This window comes from Meles meles, chromosome 18 (genome assembly GCF_922984935.1).
Source record: "Meles meles chromosome 18, mMelMel3.1 paternal haplotype, whole genome shotgun sequence".
Classification (NCBI taxonomy): Eukaryota; Metazoa; Chordata; class Mammalia; order Carnivora; family Mustelidae; genus Meles; species Meles meles.
In genome coordinates this window covers 62,174,408-62,200,165 of record NC_060083.1, presented here as the reverse complement: position 1 = coordinate 62,200,165, position 25,758 = coordinate 62,174,408, and the positions used below count along the sequence as shown (strand labels likewise).

The 25,758-nt window shown below is 58.0% G+C and overlaps 2 protein-coding genes across 5 annotated transcripts in view; one reads left to right on the top strand and one right to left on the bottom strand.

The window, feature by feature from the left end:
* CCDC40 (coiled-coil domain containing 40) overlaps positions 1 to 25,758 on the bottom strand; it is a 50,171-nt gene that overhangs the window by 18,848 nt on the left and 5,565 nt on the right. The window contains exons 5-17 of the mRNA XM_045986289.1: positions 21,862 to 21,982; positions 19,400 to 20,652; positions 19,036 to 19,158; positions 18,785 to 18,920; positions 17,813 to 17,876; positions 16,802 to 17,395; positions 12,856 to 12,988; positions 11,680 to 11,855; positions 10,785 to 10,868; positions 10,491 to 10,710; positions 4,851 to 5,008; positions 4,563 to 4,685; positions 1,985 to 2,106 (exon numbers count right to left, since the gene is read on the bottom strand). Coding sequence (XP_045842245.1) covers positions 1,985 to 2,106; positions 4,563 to 4,685; positions 4,851 to 5,008; positions 10,491 to 10,710; positions 10,785 to 10,868; positions 11,680 to 11,855; positions 12,856 to 12,988; positions 16,802 to 17,395; positions 17,813 to 17,876; positions 18,785 to 18,920; positions 19,036 to 19,158; positions 19,400 to 20,652; positions 21,862 to 21,982 — 3,307 coding nt within the window. The remainder of the gene's footprint in view (positions 1 to 1,984; positions 2,107 to 4,562; positions 4,686 to 4,850; positions 5,009 to 10,490; positions 10,711 to 10,784; positions 10,869 to 11,679; positions 11,856 to 12,855; positions 12,989 to 16,801; positions 17,396 to 17,812; positions 17,877 to 18,784; positions 18,921 to 19,035; positions 19,159 to 19,399; positions 20,653 to 21,861; positions 21,983 to 25,758) is intronic.
* The window catches only part of TBC1D16 (TBC1 domain family member 16), a 72,878-nt gene continuing 67,220 nt past the window's right edge, over positions 20,101 to 25,758 (top strand). For all 4 annotated transcript variants that reach the window (XM_045984193.1, XM_045984192.1, XM_045984191.1 and 1 more), the window contains exon 1: positions 20,101 to 20,180. The gene's annotated coding sequence lies outside the window, so the exon portion shown is untranslated. The remainder of the gene's footprint in view (positions 20,181 to 25,758) is intronic.

Sequence of the window (25,758 nt, the reverse complement as noted above, 5' to 3'; positions counted from 1 at the left end):
CGGGGGCTCCCCTGGTAAAGGGTCCTGCTGTGCCCAGACCGCGACCAGGGTGCTGGCCTTGAGCCGCGGGCTTCTGCGTCTTCTAAACAGTCTGCACGTTGCCGGGTTGTGGGGTGTTTAGTTCAGTCGCGGACCTGGCCTGCGAGGGGCGAGCGACACGGTAGGTTAATTTGGGGATGGGTCCCACTTCCTTCCTCGGACCCGTATGGATGCAGATGGCGCGTCTCTGCGGTTACGACTCTCACAGGATCCCGCGGGGGCCATGTGGGTGGACCTCGCTCCTCTGGGTGCAGTTTTAGGAGGGACACTGGACCAGACCTTCCATTACGGTCATCGGGGGCGTCGTGTGTGTGTGTGTGTGTGTGTGTGTGTGTGTGAGCACTCACTCTGCTAAAAGGCCCAACCAACCTTCCACGTGCGCCTCGTTTAAAAACACGGTATTTAGGGGTTCCCCGGCTGCTCGGCCAGTGGAGCAGGAGACGCTCGATCTCGGGGTTGTGACTTTGGGCCCCACGTCGGATGTAAAGACTACTTAAAAATAAAATCTTGAGGGACCCCTGGGTGGCTCAGTTGGTTAAGCCTCTGCCTTTGGCTCGGGTCATGATCCCAGTGTCCTGGGATCGAGTCCCACATCGGTCTCTCTGCTCAGCAGGGAGCTGCTTCTCCCTCTGCCTCTGCCTGTGCTCACTCTCTCTGACAAATAAATAAAGTCTTAAAAAATAAATAAATAAAATCTTGAAAAAAATTTAAAAAAGAGAGAGACGGGGCGCCTGGGTGGCTCAGTGGGTTAAAGCCTCTGCCTTCGGCTCAGGTCATGATCCCGGGGTCCTGGGATCAAGCCCCGCATCAGGCTCTCTGCTCAGCGGGGAGCCTGCTTCCTCCTCTCTCTCTGCCTGCCTCTCTGCCTACTTGTGATCTCTGTCTGCCAAATAAATAAATAAAATCTTAAAAAAAAAAGGGAGAGAGTAAAAAAAATAAGTGTTCAAAACATGTTTTTTTTTCCTCCCGTTAGTCTGATGGGCGCCATCCAAATGGCCGAGTTCTCGCCGGGCTCTGGAACCCCCTGTGGGGTTTGACTGTCACGGCCTTTTGGGGAACCACCTGGCAGATCCGTGCACGGATGCCCCCCAGAACTCCGGGCTCAACACACGTAGCACACACTGTCATAAGCCGGGACGCGGGTGAGACCCATCAGCGGAGACAGTGGGAGGACCCGCCGCACCTGGTTGGAAGCCACCCCCAGTCACGCTGGGAAAGGAAGGAATGACCCGACGCCATGCTGAGATCGGGAAAGGTCTCCCGGGCAGGTTGGCAAATGAGAAAAGCCAGGCGTTCACAGTGTGTGCGCAGCGGCGTGCTACTTCTGTGTGTGTGTGTGCCTTGTTCGGGGAGGGTGGTGGTTTTGTTTCGCTTTCTTCTTAATTGCAGGACCAAAAAGGAGAAAAGTCTCCTACTGTCCAAGCCCCGGAGATGCAGAGCCGCCGAGAGTGGCTCACTCCCTCCTTCCTGCCCTCCGCCCCGCGCCGGGGTCCCCGTCACCTAGGGACTGCAGGAGGGCCCTCTTCCTTCCCCCCCGCGGGGAGATTAAGACGGGATCCGGGATGGTCTCCGCACACAGGTGGTGAAGAGCAAAGGAGGGGGAGACCTTCTCTCCCAGAGATAAACACCCCTTTCTCCTTCTCCCACCGTTTGTCCTAATCTTCCCAGGAAGCCTGAGAACGAAAGCTCTACTGTCCCGGTACCACGGAGAGTCTGAAAACGCTGGATCTTGGTGAATAATAGGGAGCTTTCAGGGCGGCAGCCGGGGCTGTGGGGCCGCAGGTGCACCCCTTTGTCCCAGCGGGTCCAGCAGGAAGCGCTGTGGGCGCACCTGGGGAGGTGTGAGTGCAGCGATCTGAATGTCCACCTGTCGCCCTGTGCCACCAGCCCCCACACCGTGGTGCCCCTGAAGGGCGGCCAGAGGCCATCCTGGGTGTGCCCATACCTCAGTGCCTCCTGGATGGTCCTGTGGGCCTCGTCGCGGTGCTTCATGCCCACCAGGCAGGCTGCCCACTGCTGCAGGACGTGCCTTTTCTCCATGTTGATGGCGTCGATCTCCATGCAGGCCTGCGGGGAGGAGCCGGGGTTACGGGGACGTTGGTCCAACCTCATTCCGATCAAGGCCCCAGGAGGATGTCTGAAAAGCCCCAGACGTCCTGGAGCATCTCCTTCCCCAGTGTGACCCTTGCTTTTCTGACCCCGCCCAGCAAAACGGCACGTGCTGAAATAATACAGGTCTAAAGACACAGCGAAACACCCAGCCGAGCCCTGACTCCGGGCCCCAAGGCCCTCACGTCAGGGCTCCAGGAGGAGGAGATGATGGGAGCCAGCAGGGATGACACCCGTCACACCCAGACCCCGGACGCTGGGGCTGGGAGGTGTCGCTGATTCTCACCGTGAGCACCGTCCACAGACTGGAGTTTCGGTCACAAGAGATGGGCACAGCCTTCGTGCCTGACACCCCTTCCCGTAGGAGCCGGAGCTGTCGAGAATGACCTGTAGCTCCGTGGGAGCATCCGCTGGGCCCTGGTGTGTGTGTGTGTGTGTGTGTGTGTGTGTGTGTGTGCACGTGTGTGTGAAATCATATTATCTATGTTGTTTTATAGCCTGGAATTAAAAATTAGCACATTGTACCCAGGGTTCCATATCAGCAAGGGTCTATTTGATTGTTGGGATATATCCTGACTTTTGCGGCTAACGCCCTGCCCTTGGGACTTTGCTGTTGAACCAAACAAGGCGTCCCCAGTGAATCACTATTCACTTTGTGGAGTTTTTAATGCACAAAATTTCTGATTGCTTCTGGAGTAGTTTCTTTGGAATGAGGCCCAGGCGGTATTTTGGAAGGGGGCAGGGGAGTCTTCGGGGTGGGGTGGGTGCATGGGATCCCATGTGTTTTCACGACCAGCCGGGGGGGCCAGTCCCCTCTGTGCTGGTTCCCTTCTATCACGGTGTCTGTGGTGCACCTGCTGTGGCCTGTGCCGTTCCAGGTGCGGGAAGGCAAAGTGAATGGGACGCAGGGCTGCCCTGCCTGGCGGGGACACACCCAGCAGCGAGGGGCAGAAGTCACTGAGAGACACAAGCCTGTGCCTACACCCACGACCGTCCCGTAGTAGCGCCGGGCATTTCCTACTGACTTGTACGATCTGTTGCCACCACCAAAGGCACTCGTAGGTGAAAGGCTGTCTTTCCTGGGCGGGTGTCCCTTCTTCACTCTGCTGGTGACGCCCTCAGTCCCCAGGCTCCATGGTGGGCCTGCCTCACCCTCCCCACGGGTTCCGTTAAGGGGGTCTGCTCTCGGGGCTAGGCTTCCAAAGGCCTCTGCAACTCCGGATTTGAAGCCCATTTTTCTTGTATTTTCTTCCAGTACATGTTCCCATTTACATTCTTGATCCCATCTGGAATTCATTTTCGTGTCTGGTATGAGAAAAGATTTAATTTTTCCCCAAATGATGAACCAACGCTCCCTACTCCGTTGGGCAAGATTCCTGTGTTCTCCACTGATTGACAGCACACCCAAGTTTCCTGCAAGCGTTTGCTCCCGCCGGGGCTCTGCTCGTGGGCTCCACGGCCCGTCCGTCCCGGCCTCCAGGCTTCAGAGTGGGTGACACTCAGAGGGGCACCAGCCCGGGGGTTCTGGGCCTCTTCTGGCCTTCCCACAAGCCCCACATCTCAGGACACCCCTGTTCCCGGCAAAACCCCTCCCGAGCTTCCCTTTCCCAGACAACTCCTGCCCAGGCCTCCAAATGTATGCTTCGGGTAAACCTCAGAATCTCTTCCTAACTAGAAACTGCCTCCTGGGGCGCCTGGGGGGCTCAGTCGTTAAGCGTCTGCATATGCTGCTTAGGTCGTGATCCCAGCGTCCTGGGAAGGAGCCCCGCATCGCATCAGGCTCCCTGCTCTGTAGGAAGCCTGCTTCTCCCTCTCCCCCTCTCCCTGCCCAAGCTCTTTCTCTCACTGTCTCTCTCTGTCAAATAAATAAATAAAATCTTTTTAAAAATATTTAAAAAATAAAAACTGCCTCTTTTGTTCTGGGATTCTGATCAGAACACTTTCTAGATCCCCAGGCTGGAGGGCCCAGGGCACTTGCCCACGTGGGCCCACGTGGGCCTGTCCATTTCTGCAAGTGTTTTCTTCTCCCCGTAAAAGCGGCTTGTGTCCTCCACGTTCCCGCACACGAGAGTGACTCAGAGACCAACAAAATAAGACGACGTGGCTGCTGTTTCCGCCTGTTGGTCTCGGAAGGTGGAGCTGCCCTGAGGGCCGCTCTGGCCATGCGCCCACGGCCGGGCTCGGCCCCCTTGGGGGACCAGGGGCCTCTCCAGCGAGGATCCGGCCGACAAGCAGACCCAGGTGTCCGGCTTCCCGGGCTGCCACCGGCCGTGCAGAAGAGGAACCACCGCGTCCCGCTGTGGGGCAGCCGCAGGCCGGCCGGCTGGGGAGACACGCTGGGATCCCGCGGGCTGAGTGGGGCGCGGCCCCGTGATCCCCTGGCCCGGGGGGCGACGGTGCGGGGCGGCTCCTACCTCGCTCACGGCCTTCCGGAGCGCCCGCGTGTCCTCGGCCTGGGCGCAGCTCTGAGCCTCCAGCAGGGCGATCTCCTCCTCCAGCCGGTGCGCTCTGCTGGTGAGCTGGTCCACGTGCAGGTCCTGCGAAGGGGACCCGTTCCTGCGCGCCGCACCCAACGCCCCACCCGACGCCCCACCCGAGCCCGCGAGCCCCTCCCACGCCAGACGCCAGGGGGCGGGTCTCCTGGAAGTGGAAGGTTGGGGGTGCGGTGGGGGGCAAGGCACCGTGGGGAGGGCTCAGAGCACCTGCTGCTGCTTCTCCGCCTCCGCCCGCGGCCGCTGCGCCTCCGACTTCTTCACCACCTGCTGCATCACGCGGATGTCGCCGCGCACGTCCTGCGCTACGTTCTGCATGTAGAACAGGTGCAGGGCCAGGCTGTCCAGCTCGGTCTGCAGAGCCGCCACTGTGGGGGGAGGGAGGCGTGGCGCTCAGTGTCCCACACACGTCGTCTCGGGGCCCAGGGCTCCAGCAGCCACCCCGCCTGGGAGCCTGCGGCTTCCAGACCGTGAAGACCCAGACTTCGCCATCACAGCCCTGCAGTCTGGTGGGAGAGACGGAAATGCAGGTAACCCCCGTCCAGCCACCGTCAGCGGCCTTCCAGCGCCCGCCGTGGCTTAGAGGCCCTCCCCGTGTCTGAGGACCTGCTGAGACCCGGCAGGCCACGAGGCCTCCTGTTTCTGGCTCGTTTCTTGCCGCGTAGACGTCGGGCGTCTGGGAGTCCTGCACCCTGAGAGGACACCCGCCCAAGGGGGCGCTGAGCTCAGCCAGGGCCTCCTGCCCGCCCCCGGGACTGAAATGGCCTCGTGGCGGTGCAGGCCGGGAGTGCTAGGGCTGTCCTGGGCGCCGGGCCTCAGCAGCACAGCACCGTCCGCTCCCCACTCAGAGCCAGATGGCAGATTTCCGGCCAGCGACAAGCCCAGGAGAGAGGCCTCGGGCGGAGCCGGCGCTCCCCACGCCTGGCTCTCGGACCTCCAGCCCCCAGGACTTGGAGAAAACAAGACCCGCAGCCGCGGAGCTGACCGTTCGCCCTCCCACCTGAAACGGGCGAGACTCACGTCAACCCTTCCTTAAGGCCAGTTCGACCGCCCGCTCTGCTTCCGGGTTGGCTGAGGAGTGGAAGGTCACTATTTCCAACGCCCGCGTGCGCTTGCGCTAGTGTCAGCAGAGCTGAGGCGAGTTTCCCCATTTTCGTGACCGTGTTTGTCCCTTCTTCAAATCCCTTGCTCATGTCCTCGGCCACACGGCTACTGGGACGCTTGTCTCTCGTTGGGCGGCTTCTAGGAACCCTTGATGCAGTAAAGGCAGGATGGGCAGAACTCGTCCCTTGGCCTTTGCGCCCTGCTGTCACTCCTGCGATGATGTTGCGTTATCTGTCCCAAAGGAACGTACCGGTGGGCCTGGCCTAAGCGGGCGAGCCCTTCAAAAGCAGAGAGTGGTGTCCAGCCAGTGGCAAAAGACAAAGTGAGGGAGATTTGCAAGGTGAAGGGACTTGTTGAGAGGGGAACTCTCTGCAAAGCTGACTCGAAGAGGGAAGGGGCACAAGGCAAGGGACGTGGACGGCCTCCAGGAGCCGAGAACGGCCCCTGCCGACAGCCCCCTGAGGGAGCTGACCCTCGGTCCTCCGGCTCTGAGGAGCTGAATTCTGCCAACAGCACGAACCGGGCCGGAGTCGGGTTTTCCCGGGTGTTCCCGAGAGACGCAGCCCACCAGCACGAGTGCTCAGCTTCGAGACGCCCACGTGGGGGGCCCAGCCGGCCGCATCAGGACTCCGACCTCGGGCCGCGTGAGTGTGCAGACACACGGGCGTGTGCGGGCCCCGACGTCTGTGGGAATTTGTTTCCGGGCAGCAGAAGAGCAACCCGGGACACACAGAGGTTGTCACCGATGTGCAGGCGGGGTTTGCTCCCAGCTCGTGTTCGTCATGCTTCTCCATACGTCTTAGGTTTCTGCATCAGCACAACTCTCCAAGTCCCCCCTCAGGCCTCGTCCGTCACATCAGGCTTCCGGAGACCCGCCCAGCCCGAGACATCAGCGACAGCAGCCCCTCCGGCGGCCTGACGCGCTCGTCCGATGCCTGTGACTTCCTGGACACCTGCTGCAGCTGACCTTGTTCTCTGTGAAACGGGGTCTAAGGATGCATTTTCGAAGACCAAACGGTCAGGCAAAGACGCAGTGGCTCAAAGACGCCGTCTGTCTGCTTACCGAGCCTGCGGACGCGGTTCCCACGCGAGCCTCTGCTCTCCACCTTCCTCCCCTGGGCTCTGCTCCTCGGTGCCGGTCTGGTGGACTGACACCGTGTTAGGACACCTGGTAGGACACTTTCTCTGCAGGTAACTCTCCTTTTCAACTTTTTCTCGGGTAGCCTTGTGCGTTTAATCAGACCAATTTGTGGAGGGTGAGGAGCACTTCACGTACTGGTCAGGAATCCTCTCTCGCACGCTACAGAAAAATGTCTTTAAAGGAACACATGAGAACCAATAGCCCGGGTGCTCGGTCGAGGGTCCCGGGATCTGGGGGAGGGGGAGGCGGCAGACTGCCCACCCCGGAGCTCTCGACTTTGGAATGATTACTTCTTGAAAATGAGTAAGTTAATGACTATGTTCAATAAGTTTAAGGTCACCCAAAATACCCCGCTGTGGGCTTTAGCGGGAACAGCACTGCGCGGCGTGCGGACCGGGACCGTGTCGTGGGGCTTCCCTCCCACTGACACAGGAGATTTATTTATTAAAATCTTTTTTATGTCCTTTAGCAAAATTGGGCTGTTCTTCTCTGGAAAGACTCACTCACTTCTTGTTAGGTCTATTCTAAGTATTTTATGGTCGTTAAGACCCTGGTAGATGAGGGTTTTTTAAAAAAACAATTTAATTCTTAACTAGATATCACTGGGATAGGAGAAAATGCTAGATCTGGCATTCAGCTACTTTACCTTCTTTACTGTTTCTAGTACTGTTTTGTTTTTTTAATTGGTAATCTTGGATCTTCTAGGTAAATGGTCATATGATAGGTAGAGCGTGAGCATTTCGTGTCCCGAAGTCTCCCCTCATTTACTCTGCCAGCTGGAGACTCCAAGGCTGGGCCCACGGTGCCGGCAGCTTCCCCGTCTCCCTCCTGTTCCTAGCCTGGCCCTTCTCCAGTGGTTCCCACCCAGGACAGCTTTCTGGCTCATTTCTGAAAACATTATAAGGAACTTTCCTTCTACCCTAGTTCGGGATCGACAGCAAGTGTTAGCCCAGACCCCGAAAATCCTTTGTTTTCCCCCTCCTATAACTTACTAATCAAATGCATTAAATTAGCAGCTTTCCTAATTTGAAATGACTCCACATCCCACAGGAAAACCCTTCTTGAGAACCAGGTACTTCTCTTTCAATAAATGTGGCCGAACTCCGTTTGCTACTATTTCATTTAGGATTTTCTCGCCTGGCTGGTGGGACCGCTGTGTCGTGTCTGTGTTGGAGGCATCCACAGGCCGGGCCGCACTCGGCGTTGTAACACGTGCCAGGGAAGTTTCCCAGATTTCCCACCCCCCGGAGGGTTGGGCAGTGCGGGGGCGTCTGTTCTTGTCTCGGTTAGCAGGGGAGACGCGCCCGTAACCAACAAGCTGGTGGCTTCAGGGAAATCGAAGTCTGACGACGTCTTCAGTTTCTTCAGTGAGGAACCCGGTCTCCAGCACGGCCGTCTTGAAAAGAAGAGCGACAGTCCCTCTGAACCGTCTCCACTCCCTGGGCTGCTCCGTGACGGACAGCCTGCCTGCTCCTGCCCGGTTTGCCCAAGTTCATTGGCGTCTTGGTCATTTCAAAAACGGAGTATTTTTATCTATCAGGCCAACTTACTTCCTTTTTTTGCACAAGTTTCAGCTGTTTTACTTAATTAACTCCCTCTTCCTGCTTCGTTTGGCTTCTTTGCCCTTTTTCAGCCTCTGGAGGGGGATGTTTGATTTCCCGTTAATGAGGACTAGGCGCGGAGCGGGGTTTCAACCGAGCAGCGCCGACCCTGTCGTTTATGTCTGTACCTGTGATTCTCGGCCCCGAATGCACATTAGATAATCTGGAAGGTTTCATAAAAAAAAACAAAACCAAGGAAAGAAACACAAAATCCCAGCCCTTGGCAGGACAGTTCCACAGGGGACGGAGGGTGTGGGCCTGGCTGTGTGACCTGGTGACCGAGTCGCCCTGGGTTCCTGCCAGGGTCAGCGGGTTGCTCTCCGCCTGCTGCAGTCGGATACTGTCCGGCCTGGAAGCCAACAGCATTTTTTCCTTTAGCTTTGGAGTTTGAAAATCTCACCAGCTGTGTCTAGGCGTGTTCATTCTGGTTTCCAGCTGTCCGGCCCCCGGGCGCCTTTATATCCCAGGACTCACCTTGGTTGAGCTCGCCCAGATGTTCTCCTCTGAGGTCTCCCGTGAGCGCCCTTGACCTCCTGGGACCTCGTCTGATGGGCGTCCGCGGTCCCAGACCTCACACCCATGTCTTGTATCTTCTTCTCAAACGTCCACCGCTTGGGGTTTTCACTCTGAATTCGGGGAAGAATTCCTCAAACTGGCCTTTTGGTTTTCAAGTTCAGTTTTCTGCAGTATCCCTCTGTCTGTTGAGTGAATTTTGTTTGTTCTGGGAGAGGGTTATTTTATTTAATTCCAAGCATCCTTTTTCCTAACGGTCCGCTCTCGTTCTACTGCTGGGATATCCTCTACAATCTCACGCTCTCTTGTTTTTCTCCACAGCCTGTGCCTGTGGACGCGTCCACTCTGTCTGTCCAGCCCGAACCCCTGGAACCTGGGGGTGCTGCCGAGCACTCGGGTTTTGACGGGAAGATTCAGGGACTTCCTGTCAGGGGAGGTGTGCAGTCGAGAACGTTCTCCCGTGGGAAACCCCGTGTTTCCTGGCAGCGGCAGCACCCACGTCCCTAGCACTTGGAAGGGAGAGCGGGGGATGTTTCTGGAATCCTTGCTTGGTTGACAGCATCTGTTTCTGTGTCCTGGTGACCTCCAGAAAGGACACAAAGTCCAAGAAGATGTCTGCCTGTCTCCAGAAGCCTGGCTCCACTGAGGGGGGCTGGCGTGGACCATGTGGGGGGCCATGCCCTCTTTGAGCCAGTCTAAATTCTGTCCCTGCGGAGCCCGTGATTCTTTATTGCTTTTGCACGAATGTCGGGTTCTTCTTTTCTCAGTATTTTTTGTTGATTTGGTGCCCGTCAGGGAGGGTGCTTGATAAAGGAGCTCTCAGCCCGACTCGGTCAATCCAGAAAGTTCTGCATTGCTCGGGGTCCGAAGTGCCTCTTTGCAGCCACACGTGGGGTGTCGTGTGGTTCTGTTTTCCCCCGGATGTGTGTAGGTCGTTTTCCCCATTGTGGTAACCACACGCAGTGGATAAACCAACTTGGAACAAAAAAGACCCACTGACCGAAATATTCACAGCAGAACGAGCAAAGTGGGGATTCTCGGGGCCGAGAGCCCGGCCTGTGCAGGGGTGTGGGTGTTTGACTAGGAGGAGCCCTATTGCCTCATCTGGTCCCAAGCCTCCTGGCTGCCGCCGTCCCCGGGGCCACTGGCTGGCTTGGGTAAGACGCTGTGCTTGGGGGTGGCCTCACTCTTGTGTTCAGCTTATTTAAAGCCTGCCCACGCCCCGCCGCCTGCCAGCCTCTTCCCCTTTTCTCTCCGTCCGCTTTCCTAGCTGCTTGGCCCAATCAGGTGCCTTTCAAGACACCGCTGCCTTCTCTCCCTGAAAGGCTGGGAGCTCACCGGGGTGGAAGGACGGGGCCACACCGTTTTTCTGGATGCCCCGTGTCGGCACGTAGAGATGCCCTTCGGGGATGAGCTCCCCATGGGGGCGTGATCCGGGCGGCTGGAGAGGGCACCCGGAGACACGGGTCTGCACGGGACCCCCAGCCTTACGCTTTTTGCGCTCGTTGTCGGCGGCCTCGCAGGTCCTGGCGTAGAGCAGGCGCGCGCTCTGCAGCTCCTCCTCCCTCCGCCTCCGGGCGCAGGCGGCCGTCGAGTGCCGGTCGTGGTTCCTCTCCAGCTCCATCTGCAGCCGGGCCAGGTGCTGCTGGACCCCGTAGAGATCCATGCCCAGCTCCTGCCGCTGCGCTCGGCTTTGCTTGGTGGCCACGCTCTGCGGCGGGGAGAGAACCGGGTCAGGGGAGGGAGGCGCACAGCCGCGCGGGAGGCCGGTCGGGCGCTACGCACCAGCTCCTGGAGCTCCAGCTTCAGATTCTCTATCTGACGGTTGAGGTGGTTCTTCAGCGCGGCCTGGAACCTCACCATCAGGGGCTGAAACGACAGAGAAGCGAGTCTGGTGACCCGCCCGCCCAGGCAGGGCCCCACCTAAGCCGCCAGAGCTCTCCCTGGGGGTGCAGAGGATTTCCGGGCTGGGGGCGCCCCACTTCTGCCCAGGACATGCGCCGGCGGCCCCAGACTAAGGGCCCCCACGGTCCCCTCCCAGGCGCTGAAGGCCTGAGTGTGCATTTTGGCACAATGGCAGAGTGAGCTGGGGCGGTGGTCCTGGTTTCTCCCCGGGGGTGACAGGGTGAGGTGAGCATGGACAGAGCTCCGAGCAACAGCCCATCTTTCTCACCGGGAGCACCCCGGGAGCACCCGGCTTTCCAAAAGGGCTCAGCCCATCAGGATTCTCCTTCCCCGCTTTCCAGAGTGGGGTGGGGGGGCGTGGGACCTCACAGACTGGGGGATACGCCCAAAGCAGGGGCTCGGAACCGAGGTGACTGCGCCCCCACCCAGCCTCCCCGATGTCTGCAGACATTTTTGGCTTCACGGCTAAGGCGCAGGGGCGCTCCTGGCATCTAATGGGTGGAGCCAGGGGTCCTGCCCCGGACAGCCCGACCCCAGAGAGTGACCAGGTCCCCATGTCAGCACTGCCAACGCCGAGGACTGCTGACTCTGGGCGAATGAACGGAAAGGAGGAGAAAGTTCACAGAGCTGGTTTTGCCCAGTGGGCGAGGGTGGCACGGGGCAGGGGGCTGGGCATGGGGCGCAGGGGCAGCGGTCAGCTCAGCAGCCGGTCGGGGGGCGTCTCTGGTCGTGCTCTGCGTCAGGGCACCAGCAGGGCCGGGGAGCACGTGCTTACATGGTCGGGGTCCAGAACCACCAGCTGCTGTCCGTCTTCCTCCTCCTCGTCACTCCCCTCCGACTCCATTCTCTCCAGACTGTCCTCTTCGCCGGTGCTCAGCCGCTGGATCCGGTCCAGGAGGGCGGCGACGGCTCCTCTCTGGGGCTGGGCACCGGGTGCCTCTGGAGGGACACCTGGGGGCACAGCGAGCACTACTGAGGGGTTGATGCAGTGGCTAATGAGGCCACTTTGCTGGTGCTGTCCGGGGACGCTGGTTTCCAGCCTCAGGCAACAAAACAAAGACAAGGCATCGCTTGGGTTAGGGCTCAGACGTGGGCTTGCAGCATCTTCCGTCTGTGTCTGGTAGTCGTCGGTTTAACATGTTCCGTAGAAAGGGTTGCATTTCAGAGGTGATGCGTATGACCTCTACTATATTCCAAGAAGGAAATCTGTTTTGTAGATACTTTTTAGACACAAATGGTGAAGAGGAAGGTGACTTCTTATTGATGGGCTACACTGATTGTATTTCTCTAATGGGAAACAGTTGATGAGATTGAAAAGAAGTATCATCGGGCTCTAGTTCCAGCTTTGCAACCTGCCGGGGCTGGAGAGATCCTGTTCTGTTTTTCACCCTTCGGGAGTGCGCTGTCCTCACGTCCCTGTGAGCGGTGGGAAGCTTTATTGGTTGGACCATCCATGCTCGTGTATCATGAGGAATAAGAAACATCCTGGTCTATTTTCCCACGTTCACAACACAGGGATAGGGGGTGGGGTGTGCCGAGTGACCCTTGGAGACTCAGCAAACACGCAGGCTTAGGGGTGTCGATGCCAAGCCCCTCTGTGAGACCGGGAGGCAGGGAGGGGTGGCGTTGGGGGCTGTGGTCTGGGATGTCACGGGCTCTCTCAGTCAAGGTCTGGTTCTGCTGTGTACTTGGGTAGGTCACTGAACGACTCTTAGGGTCTTTGTAAAATAGGAGAAGGGTTCCTACCTCACTGGGTTGCTGTGAGGGTTAAGTGAGAGGAGACAGAGCGAATGCTCCGTAAACATTATCCGTATCTGTTAATGACCGTTGTATCTTTCAGCTCGCAGCCGAATGGGAAACGAGGTAGCAGACGATGAATGAGTGGTACCCCCTGCCCGGACGGGGAGGGAAGGGCCTCATCCCGCGGACAGGACAGCCCCCCGCGCGGTACCTGGCTCCTGGAGGCGGGGCTCCTCCGTGCTCCGGAGCAGCTCCGAGGCCGAGACGCTGCTTCCCTGGCTCAGTCGGAGGCGGTGCTGCGGCCCCAGAGGAAACACTTCCTGCTCGAGCCCTTCACTGGTCTTCTAGAACAAGAACAACCAAACCTAAATCAATCAGGCCTTAGTCAGGACCGAAAATTTATTTGATTTTGATCTATCGCAGGGTTCAAACTTCAACATCACTGCCGAAGCAGTACAACTCGGTCAGTGAAGCGTCTGCCTCCGGCTCAGGTCCTGATCCCGGGGTCCTGGGATCCAGCCCCGCGTCGGGCTCCTGTTCTGTGGAGAGTCTGCTTCTCCCTCTGCCTCTGACGCTTCCCCTGCTTATGCGCTTGCTCTTGCTCTCCCCCAAGTAAACAAATAAAATCTCAAAAAAAAGAAAGAAAGAAAACCATTCGGATATAAAGATTATTTGGCTTTTACAAAACAGAAACACCTACCCGCCCCCACCCCACATAATTCGGGGACGGTCTCTGCCTGTCTTGATCCACAGCAAAGCATCAGTGAGGAAGCATGGGCGTGTTGTGCATGGGTTTCTCTACTCCCCAGCGCTGATCCCCTGAGGACGGTAAGTAAGCAAGTAAGTAAGCAACCTCTCTGAGCAGCCTCTTGGTGAAAGGATGCTGGAAAGCCTCCGCCCTGGGCAAGCGCCTCCCCAAAAGGCTGTTTCTACTTCTCCTTTCGCAAAATATTCCAATTTAGGGACATTTTGTGTTTTTTGTTTTGTTTTTTAAGCAGGCTCCCCACCCAGGGTAGAGCCCGTCACGGGGCTGGAACTCATGACCCGGAGAACAAGAACGGAGCCGAGGTCAAGGGTCAGACGCTTAACAGACGGAGCCACCTGCGTGCCCCTGGTTTAGGGACATTTTGGTAAGAAAATACCTTCTCTTGTTCAAAGTGCCTGTCTCCGTTTTAGCTTTAAAAGAGACTCTGGCGATGATTACTGTGGGCAGTAGTTACCGCTGGGGGCGATCTGGCCCCACACGACGCTGTGAGGCAGGCAGCTGTCCCCTCAGTTATCCGAGGCGAAGCAGCCTCGCGGATGGTAAGGACCTTGCCTGAAGTTCACACACGCAGCCGAGGGCAGGCTCGGAGCTGGGATGCCTCTACCCCCGCTCCTGCTCTTTCTAGTACTTCCTCAGATGCTGCAGCTTCTAGAAACTATCTCTCCGGCAACCCGAACTGTAATGATAGGACTGGGGGCCCAGAGCCAAAAGCCTGCCTCGGGGGTGTCCGGAAAGGGCTTCTCCTACTAAGAAATCCATGAGGCTCCCCCACACGCTGAGACACACAGCAGCCCCCTCTGCAATTCCTGGTCCTTCAGAAGACGGAGCACCAGCCAGGAGGACGGGAGATGGGGCGCTCCCTCAGGCTTGTCTCCGTCCCTCTGGCTGGTCACCTTGGGAAACTGTTTCCCAGTGAGTTTTCTAGAAATGAGACCCAAGGTTGGAAACTAGGTTTATAGCTCAAGAAGTGACCTACACTTCCAGTCTCCGGGACATCGTACAAGGCGGCGACCGTTGTTATTGGAGCTTGACGAGCGGTCGTTAGATCATGTTACTCTCCGAAGTTATGAACGCTTTGGGCTCACCACGTGGGGTGGGATCCTGGCTTTGTGGTTCGGGATGGGGGCTTCGGAGGAAGAGCAGCCGTCACAGCTGTGTGAGTCTGGGCAGGGAATCCGTGCGCCGAGTCCTCGTCTGGACACGGGGTGACCGGCGTCCTCCCCAGAGGCTGTTGTGAGTGTCACTGGGACGGAATGTCAAGGGCAAAGGCACGTCCAGACCAGAGTCAAAGATGTAACCCTACTCCTTGCTTTCGTTCCAGAACAACTCAAACCTGCAGCCAGCACGGGGACGGGGGGCGGGGGCTCGCCTAATGTGGGTGAGGAGACTGGGATTCAGAGGCCATCTCTGTGTGAAGTCATTACCACACAGGTGACAGGCCTGGGCCTGATGACAAGAGTCCCCACCGAGGACAGCCTGGCACAGAGTCAGAGCCCAAATATTTGGGGGCTGGCCTGGGTGGGGTTGGCCCAACAGGGACCAGGGTAGCCCAGTGTGGGGGTGTCTGGGTTCAGGTGTGGTGAGGAGAGTCCACTTGGGGGGGGAGAAATGCCGCGGAGGTCCCATCTGGGGGACTGATCGAATGACTAAATGCGTTGGGGAGAATGGGACTAGCCTTCTCATTGCTGGAGGAAGGACTTGGAAATAGGGGCTTGTCTCCGCCCCTCTGGCTGGTCACCTTTGGAAACTGTTTCCCGGTGAGTCTTTCAGAAATGCGAAATAGTCAGGGGTCAATCTGACCCAAGATGGGCCTAAACCCGTGCTGAGAGGAAGACACACTCCTAACAATATGGTGGTGGCTTGTTGTGATTTTTCCCTTCCTTTGAAACACTCACTTTTCCTATCTTAAACCAAGAGAGAGCCTTCCCGTGCCATCTTTCTTAAGTGCGTGCAGGTGAAGGGCAACTTCCCGGTGCAGAAGGCGGGCTCTTCTCACCCAAGCGTTCCACAACCTCGTTGGTAATGGGACAAACCACAGTCAGTGCACCACCTCAGAGGACATAAGAAGGAGAACCAGCCTCCCTCGAGGACCCAATGATCATATGACCCCAAGGGAGCATAACCCAGATTGCTTCGAGAGGATAACCAGGCAAATCCAATCTGAGAACCACCTTCAAGATGGCTGGCTGGTGACCTTTAGAAGTGCCAAGGTCATTGAAGTCAAGGAAAGATTATGACCTAAGAGATGGGATGGCTAAAGGCAACATGGGATCGGAACTGTACGTCTGCTAGAAAAGGACCCTTGGTGAATGAGGCCTGAGGGTTATTCGGTGACGTAGTGAAATTTCCCGATTTTAACAGTGATATGTTGGTTGATTGTGAGAAACATTCCTAGAAGCATCACTTACTCTCCAAGGCTTAAAACAATAAAACAGGTCCTGCAATCACACTTCAACTGTTCCATAAGCCCATGCTTGTTTAAAAGTAATAAAAAAAGGAGTATTATAAGATCATCATAATCATGATTACCCAGAATTGCACTGTCCCATATGGTAAGCACCAGCAACAGGTGGTTATATAAATTAAAATTAATTAGAATCCTCATTAAAAATTCAGTTCCTGGGGCGCCTGGGTGGCTCAGCTGGTTGGACAACTGCCTTTGACTCCGGTCATGATCCCAGGGTCCCGGGATCAGGCCCCATGTCGGGCTCCTGCCTGTTTCTCCCTCTCCCTCTGCCTGCTACTCCTCCGGCTTATGCTTTCTCTCTCTCTGTCAAGTAACTAAATACAATGTTTTAAAAAATTTAAAAAAATAATTTTAAAAAATTCAGTTCCTCCTTCTCCCAGGCCACATTCAAGTGCTCTGTAGCCCCTTGGGACTGGTGGCTACCATGCTGGGCAGCAAAGACGCGGGGCATTTCCGTCCCCACGGAAAGTTTCACTGGACGGCGGTGCTCTGGAGACCAGAAGCCTGGCTGCCCTGACGTGGAATGCTCCCGACACCAAAGAAGGGTCCAGAAACTCTTGGCATTCAAAAGTGGGTCCTGAGACCTAAGTTTGCTGAGAAATTTCTAATAGGGATTGCAATTTGTTTTTAGATGTGCCTTGTTATGTTAAAACATTAACAGGGGCGCCTGGGTGGCTCAGTGGGTTAAAGCCTCTGCCTTCGGCTCAGGTCATGATCTCAAGGTCCTGGGATGGAGCCCGCCCGCATTGGGCTCTCCGCTCAGCAGGGAGCCTGCTTCCCCTCTCTCTCTGCCTGCCTCTCTGCCTACTGGTGATCTCCGTCAAATAAATAAAATCTTTAAAAAAAAATTAACATAACACTACAGGGCGACAAACCACAAAGGCAATCAAACACTTTCATGAAATCGACCTCAGAGTCACTCACCGGTCTGCCGGCCCCGGCTCCAGAAGCATCCCGGCCTACTGGCTCGGAGGAGTCTACTGCCTGCCGGGATGGCTGCGTGGAGACGGCCCTCAAGTCTCTGGGTTCCGATGGGCGGGCGGCTTCTCTGTCTTCGGGAACACCTTCCCCGCTTGCACGCTCATGCCACGGGCTGGGGCCCGTTTCCTCTTGGGGCACCTCCCCAGCACCCTCTTCTGAAGGAGCCAGATCTAAGGAACTGACTCTCCCTTCAGGTAATGGGGCTTCCATATCAGACTCGAATTCCCCTTCAGATTCAAATTCGAATTCATCCCCTTCCAATTCGAATTCCTCTTCCCTTTCTCCTTCTCCATCGATTTCCACTTCTTCAGCTTCCACTTCCTCCTCAGTTTCCACTTCCCCCTCAGCTTCGATTTCCTCCTCAGCTTCCTCGTCCCCCTCAGCTTCCTCGTCCCCCTCAGCTTCCACTTCCCCCTCAATTTCGATTTCTCCTTCACTTGTGACGTCCCCAGGGGCCGCGATCTCCTCTTCAGAGAGCTCTGTGGCACCAGCAGCCTCATCAGTGTTTGGGTCACTGGTCTTCCCTGTGGGTGATACCTGGAGGTTTGGGGCAGGAAAAAGAAAAACCAGGAAACACAGTCAACGGCTCCTGTGAAGTTCTGCTCGTAACCGCGCAATCCCAGTGGTGGGGAACTAGGATCCGCACACGTCCGAGTCCCCGGGAGAGTCTGCTCCGCATTCTGTCTGTTCTCTACAGTGTTTGTAAGGCTCTGCATCCTTCCTTGCGGAACTCAGGTTCTGAAACCCTCGGGGGATCTGAGTAGGGAACGCCGGACAACCCAGCAAGCTGCCAGCACTTAAGAATGGGGAGAGGAAAACGAGTTGCTCTGCGAGGGGACCGAGTCTGCTTTGGGCAAGGTACAGGATCACGGTGTGGGTTTCTTGAGCAGCTCTTAACTCCTTAACCCCCAGTAAAGACAAGCCCAGCACAGCCTGCCCCACAGGGAACTTTACCCTGTCGCCTTCATGATTCCCAGCCTCCCCGTCTTCAAAAGCTGACTCGCCTTCCTGCTGAGACCTATGGACAGAAATACAGTTCAACAGTTTCAAAGAACAGTGTTCTTTCTCTTGGCATTGATTATCTCCCGGTGTCTGTCTATACTACTACGGGCTTGTTGATTATCTGCCTCCCCTCTGGGCTGTTGGCTATTTGTCACCAACCCCAGCACCAGATCGTACTTGTCATACCGAGGGAGCGCAGGCCACACAAGAGTTGTTCCATGAATGAATGAAATGATGGAAACATTCAGGGAACAGCATCGGTACATTGTAACAGAAAAGTCACCTGAAATATACTTAAACACACTTTCCCCAGCCCAATGGGGCAAAGAAACACAGTGTAAGAGAAAGTTGCACAAAAGGGACTAAGAAGTACAAGAATGTCATGATTTACATTCTTACAATTATTTTTTTCTAATTAAAAATACAAGTTTTTTTTTGTTTTTTGTTTTTTAAAGTCAAAGTGAAACAGAAATGTGTAACACAGACAATGAAAATCCTCCCCCACTTTCCCTTCAGTTCTCAAGATAACCACAAGTAATAAAAGAGACTTAAGGGTATCTTCTTGCAAATATTTTTCTGTACATTTAAACACACACACAATTAGAGGTCACCCTCTACATACTGTTTCCCATTTAGTCTTTTCGTTTAAGGTAACCTGGACCTCTTTCCAAGTCTGTATATACAAACCTATCCTTAAAAGGGAAACACCGCGGAAACGTCTAAGGTAAAAGGTCCAATTCTTCAAAAGAGTTTCTGTCCCCGGCCCCGCCCCCGCTCCTGGAGGCCTGGCGGTGGCCGGGGAGGTTGGGGTCCCCGCGGTCGCGAAGCCCCCCCCCCCGGATCCTCCGCACGCAGAGACCCCGCACAGCCCCCAGCCCCCGCGCGTCCTGCGGGTCTACAAGGACGGGAACTCTCCACAGGCACCGCCGGGCATCGTGGTTGCCATGGTTACTGCGGGCCGAGCGAGCCGGGTTTCGGGAGCCCAGCGGCCCGAGCGCGGGGACAGAGGGAGAGGACAGGAGCGGACAAAGGGACGGGAGATGAGGAGGGGCGCGCAGGGCTGGGGGCGGCCGGGAGGGCGGGGACGGACCGGGCCGAGGCGCGGGGGCAAGGGCGAGAGGGCAAGAGGGAGGCGTGGAGGCCTCTTGGATGCCCGCGACCCCCGCCCCGCTTACCCGCCGTCCTGGTCACCCGGCTCCGCCATCTCCCGTTGCTAGGCGACGCCGTCAACATCCGGCGGGCGGGGACCACGCGCGGGGCCGGCGCGGGCGGCGCGGCCTCTGTGCCCCCGCTGCGCGCTGGAAACGCGGAGCAGCTTCCTGCGTCGGTTCATGAAACACTAACACAGTCTCGCGTCTCTGAGTCCGAGCTCTGTCCCGCCGGCTCCGGTCCGTAAAGGACAGCCGTGTCCACGAGCGTCCAGCCAGCAACTCCGGTGCCCCAGGGGCAGCGCCGGGCACCCGGGGCTCCGCGGCCGCTCCGCGCCCGGAAGGTGGCAGGCGGAGGTGGGGGCGCGAGGGGCCCCGGAGCACACCGCACCTGGGGCGCCGGGGGGTCCCAGCCCGGTGCCCGCCCGTCCATCTCCAGACCTGGGGGGCTCGGCGTCCCCTCCGCGGGGCGGAGAAGGGATGCTCAGAGGCTTTTTTGTGGGTGAAGATCCCTTCTGACCCCCAAATGGGAAACGTGCAAATGGAGAGGGCGGGACAGAGAGGCGAGCGCGCACGTGCAGCGTCCCAGGGTCCTGTGTTCCCTGCGGGGGAGGCCGGGCAGGGGCTGCCATCCGCGCGCAAGTCCCGGGACCCGGGATTAGGACGTCCGGGCACAGGGGACTTGGTCGGAGGCGAAAGGTGACCGGGGCAGCGTAGGGGCGAACCAAGGGGTTGGAGGGGGAGGGCTCGGCGGGGAATGGGGTCGGGCCCGGGGCGGGGTTGGGGTCCGGGTTGGGCGGGGTCTGGGCTGGGCCGGTTGGGCAGGGTCGGGTTCGGGTCCCGGTCCGGGTCCGGGTCCGGGTTGCGGTCCGGGTTGGATCAGGAACCGGGTTAGGCCCGAGGTCGGTTTGGGGTCGGGATGGGTCCGGATCCGGGTTGGAGTCCCGGCGGGGCCAGGCCCCGGGTGGGCCCGGGGGCCGGTTTAGGGGCCGGTTTAGGGTCTGGGCGGGCCGGGGCGGGCCGGAGCGGGCCGGGGGCGGGCCGGGGGCCGGGCCTCGCCGCGCGTCCCCGCCCCGCCGCGCCTCATTGGCGGCGGCGGCGGCGGCGGCGGCGGCGGCGGCGGCGGAGGCTCCGGGACCCGCCGCGAATCCGGCCCCCGCTGCGGGACCCGGGTGGGTATCGGGGCCCCGGAGGGGGCCGCGCGGGCGGGGGCCGAGAGCCTGGGTGGGGAGCGGGCGGCGGCCCCTCCGCGGGGACGGGGCGGGGGCGCGCGCGGGGCGCTGGGCCTGGCGCGGCGGGGCCCGGGAGGAGCCGGGGTCCGGCCGCAGGCGCGGGCGGCGCGGGGCCGGGGCGCGAGCGGGACGGCGTGGGAGCCCTGCGGCTCGCGCACACGCGCCCGGGACCCCGTCCGCGGCGGGGCGGGCGCCCGGGGCCGGGAGCGGACCTGATCCGGGGAGACGCCGTGCCCGCCTGCGTGGAGCCTTGGACCCGAGGACTTGCGGTCTTTGTCTTGCTGGATCGTCGTCAGAGCACGCGGGGGAGAACTTGCAGGGGCGGCGGCGTGCGGACGCGGCCCCCGAAGTGCGCCTCCCGGCCCGGCTGCGCGCTCCCGGCCTTGCGGGGGCCTTGGGGTCGGCGGTCTGGCTGCAGGAACCGCGTGTCAGGAAACGCACGTCCCCCAGGCCCGGGCTCTTCCCCCTTGTTTCACTTAAAAAAAGAAATAAAGAAAGAGTAGAAAAAAGGAGAAGGAAAAAAAATAGGCAATTTAAGACGGCTAGATATACGCTCAGGAGCCCTGCCAGAAGCGGGTGGATTTGAAATCCTGTCATCCCACACTCGGAAGCCGGGGCCGTATGTCGGCCACGGTCTACTTCAGACTCTTCTCCGAGATGGAGAGCGACAGAGCACGTTCTGGTGCCCGCTGGGAAGTTTGTCCTCCTGCTCCATCAGGTTCCTAGGAGGAACTGGTCGCTCCCTGTCCCTCCCAGGCACCCCCTCCCACACTGGTCTTACCAATTTCTTTTTTTGTTTTTTAACCACCTGGAAGGCCCAAGTTCTTGCATCCGGAAGGAAGGGAGACACGGTTCTCAGAAACGGCCCCATGGGGTGGGCGCAGAAGGCCAGAGCCCAGAGGTCCGTTCCCACCCTGCCTACGGGTGGAGGAGGGAACTTTTAGGGATCTGTGCCGTCAGGTTTAGAAATTCCTCGGTTGAAATATTAGTTGTTGATGAGTGACTGACTCCTGGAGGCTTTGAAGAGCCACGGAAACTTTTGCAAAGAAAGGATTATTGAAGCGCTCTTGGCTGATAATAGTAACTGGGGATTGAAGAGCAGCTGCCCCGTGCTGGCACCGGGAGGCGGGGGGATGCTGAGTGCCAGTGTTCCGTGTTCCGTGGCACTTACTGGCGTGTGGCTTGTTGATGGTGGGCAGAATCTCAGGACATGGCAGGTGAAAGTTCTTCTCCGGGGAGTTTTAAAACCCTCGGGCGATGATGGTTGTTGTGTATATACTTTCTGATTATTATGCATGAACTCACTTAGCCCCCAAAAGAAGCCCATAAATCTCAGGGGTGAGGTTATCCCCATAACAGAGAGGAACCCTGGGCCTTAGGGAGGTAAGTTCCCCAAGTTCGCGCCCCTAGGACAGAACCAAGTTTATGCATCCTCGGGCTCAGGATGCTGCAGCCCCCGAAACGGCTGTGCACGCTGCCTCCTCCCTTGGAAGGGAAGGGGTGCCTGCCATTCGCGTGCACACACACTTCCCAACCCCTCTTTTTGCAGACAGGAGAACACGGTTCGTGCTGCCTGATGAGTCATAAAAAAGCAAAGGAGTGGGAACTAGTCCCATGTCACCGGCAGCGGCTGGCATCAGCTCCTTCGTGCAGAAAGAGCCTCCCGGGGCCTCGGATAAAGATATCTGAGAAGGCAGCTGTTGGGTTTCTGGAGCCCACCTGCTCGCACAGGTCTCTCTGCCCTGGTTTGGGGTGGCTCGTGCCGTGGCTAAAGCGTGGCCCTCAAAGTGAAGTGCTGGGTTCAGATGCCAGCCCTGGTGCGCGGTACCGACTGCATTCCTCTGTGCCTTAGCCTCTCAGTCTGGGCCGTGAAGATCGTTGTACCCACGTCACGGGCAATGGTCATCCCGAGGACCTAGTGCCTGGCACATACTAAGCATTATACTTTGTAACAAAATGTTATCGATGACCATCCGTTGGATTGTTCACAGTTAGCAAATTGGGAAAAACATTTTGATGTTGTTTCTTAATTCCTTGTGTGTATCGTCCCTTGGGCGGAAACTGATCTGTACAGCCCTGGAACGCACCGCGTGGGTATAGTGACACTCTTTGCTTCGTAACTTCGCGGGGCGCTGGGTCCCACGGGCTGTCCTCCGGGACCAGGGCGCCCAGGCTGTCTGCAGCACAGTTCTCGGGTCGAGATTTGTGCACCGCCCCCTCCTCCCCGGAGGAGGGACCCCCAATTTCTCACAGGCCTGAATCTTCTATTGTAAGATTAGCTACGTAGTTTCACACCGTGGGGACAGCGTGGGGAGGACGGGCTTGCGGCTGCACAGTGAGGCAAGTGTAGCAGCTGGGGCCCGGGTGTACATTGTATTTCTACAAAACTGGTGAACGTCGATGAGCCTGGTGCACAGACTTGACAGCAGGAGTCTGCCGTCTCCCCTCCCCCCAAATTCAGGGAACTAGTCTAGGAGATCTTTTTCCTTTCACTTTAGTGGTGGTGGTGGTGGTGTGTGTGTGTGTGTTTAAGGGTTTTTATTTATTCATGAGAGACAGAGAGAGAGAGAGGCAGAGAGGGAAGCAGATTCCCCGCTGAGCCGGGAGCCCCAGGCGGGACTCGATCCCAGGACCCTGAGATCATGTCTTGAGCTGAAGGCAGATGCTTCCCTGACTGAGCCCCCCAGTCACCCAGGGGTGGTGGGTTTTTTTGTTTTGTTTTGTTTTGCTGTTGACCACCTGTGCGTCCTTGGGCACTGGATCTTGGGTCACTAAGAAATCTGTTTTTGACGAACTGTCCCGTGATGTCCGATCTGAAGTGTATCATTTACTGTGTCTTCTGACCCGATAGAGCCCTCAGGGAGGAGCAGGGTCCGGCCGCTTAAAGACTCAGTGAGATGCTCCCCAAGCCCTCACCCAGCGGGGTGGCGTGCCCTGCTCTTGCTGAGCCTCGGATGGCCAACCTGTGCAGGTGTTTAAAGCTGACGCAAGTGACGAGCCACCCGGGGGGGCCACCTGGCTGTGAGTGCACTGGCGTCTGTGTCTTCTCCCTGCTCTGTCCGGGTTGGTCGCTGCAGGAACACCGCAGTAGCCCACGTCGGCCCTAGTTTGCGCGCTTGGCTTTACGGGCTGGTTTTCCACCGTGAGTGACCCGGAATGCACGGGTCTGATAAACTGGTCGTTCCACCTCTGTCTTTCCGAAATTGGGGCCAAGGGCATACATAACAGAAGTCATTTTACACTTTCGTTTGTCAAGTTCTGTCACTAAAATCTTAGGGGAACCATAGAGACGTCAGGTGCACCTGACCCACCGTTGGGTCGCTGGGTGGCTTCTGGCTGGGTTTGCACCTTTCCTTGCTTTTTTGGGTCCAGTCCTTCCTCGTTCCTCTATCCTGGCTCATATCTAAGGTCAGTTTCATCTCCCAGGCCCTACTTTCCTGGCTCTTTGGGGAGGAAATAGTGTTTTGGCATTTGCTGTCAAGGGGGCACAAGCAGCAGATAGCCTCCTGAGTGAGAGGCAGAGGCCTTGGGGTTTTCCAGGGAGCCGGTGATAATCAAAGTGACAGCTGGGCAGCCGGAAGATGGAAGTCACAGCGAAGCTGGCCACTCACTCCCCGTCCTGTTTCTGTGACTTCTTGTCCTTACGGCCTTTCAAAGGTCCTTTCCCAGATGGCAGTTGGTCCAAGCCTCCAGCCCTGGGGCTTCTGCCCTATACTACGTTCCTTCCTTTTATTTTATTTTATTTTTAAGATTTTATTTATTTATTTGTCAGAGAGAGAGAGAGCGCACAAGCAGGCAGAAGTGGCAGGCAGAGGTAGAGAGAGAAGCAGGCTCCCCGCTGAACAAGGAGCCCCATGCGGGATTCGATCCCAGGACTCTGGGATCATGACCTGAGCCGAAAGCAGCGGCTTAACCCACTGAGCCACCCAGGCGCCCCTGTTCCTTCATTTTAAATACAAGCTGATCGTCTTGTCCTCCCTTGTAGGCAGGGGCCCTGCCCACAGCGACCCTGTTTTTGGGTGACGGTCTTCTCCACGGGCATCCCGAACGTGATGTACGTGTCGGGAAGACCCTTTTCTTCCACGATGGTCCCGTAGCACGAAGGGGAGCACCGCAGGGAGGACGGATCGTGTTAGCCCACAGGTCTCTTGTCCGCACGATGAGACCGGGAAGACCCAGCTTCCCCAAATTGTGTACCCCAAGGACTGGGTTCCTGAGCCCGTCTCCCTGCGGGCTGTGGATCCCCCTCTGAACTGCAGAGCTGGGGCTTCCGGGAAGGACCGCGGCACACGTGCCTGGGAGAGAGGGCTGGGGTCTCCTTGGACCAGTGTTAGCAGCAGACATTGCGTGGGAGGAACATGATCCTTGTTTTCGTGCGTCCGGTTCCTGGTTAAATAGCATCGCTTGCTCCTGCTCTGTGTTGATCCGGCTTTGGGTGCAAAGCAGGGGAACCGGTTCCTGCCGGCGCCGAGGCAGGGCCTGTTGCTTCTAGTGGTGTGCCCGTGCCAGGGCCGGGGCGGGGTCATCCCCTGTGGGCTCCATCCCATCACATGGTCCCTAACGTGTCCTGGGGCCCTCCACCCCTGCCTGCCTTCCCCCGCTGCGGTGAGCGGCTGTCAGGATGGCTGTGGGCTCGAGCCTCCGGTTCGCAGGAACGGGCAGCCCTGGGACTCGCTGGGACCGCGTGCGCGCGCCTGGCTGACAGCTGCATCCCACGGGGCCAGGTGGGCCCGAGGCAGGGGCAGCGCACAGAGCAGCGAACGGGAGAAGCCAAGCTCCTGCCTCTTAGAGTGGCTGCCGGCTGCCCCATCTGTCTGGTCTTCCTCGGGAGGTTCCGGGAGAGAACTTTGCACCTTAGCTCCTATTTGCTTTTCTGGTTGGCAAATGATGGGGCCCCTTTATGCCAGGACAGGAAACCAGAGCTCTGGACTGGGGAGGACACCAAGGGCCGGCCCTGGCGTAAGTGCGCCCTTTCCTCCCATCTGTCCTGCTGCTCCCACGTGGACATGGGGACCCGTGTCCTCCTCTCTTCCGGCTCTAGGCCTGGGGTCCCCATCATACTGTCTAAAAGGTGATCGCCCTGCACGGACATTTGACAATCGGGGGGTGAGTTAGAAGTCTGTGCTTTCCTGTGTCTTTGCCGTGGCATGGTCAGCGGCAGAACGGTTCCCAGAGATGTCCGCGTCCAAATCCTGGGAACCTGGGACTTGGTTAGGGTACATGGCATTAAGGTCGCTGGCTCATCAGCCATCCTAGAGATGGAGAGATTGTCCTGGATTATCCAGTGGGACCAGCGTCATCCAAGGGTCCTTAAAAGCAGAAGAAGGAGAAAGACAGTCAGCGTCAGAGCCCTGTGCTGGGGTGGGGGGGACCAGAATGGGCACCAGTAGCTTTGAAGGTGTCGGGAGGGCCACGAGCCAAGGGCCGCGGGAGGATTCCAGACGCTGGTCAAGGTAGGGATGCGGATTCTCCCCGGAGGCAGCAGAAGGGGCGCAGCCCTGCCCACACCTTGGTTGGA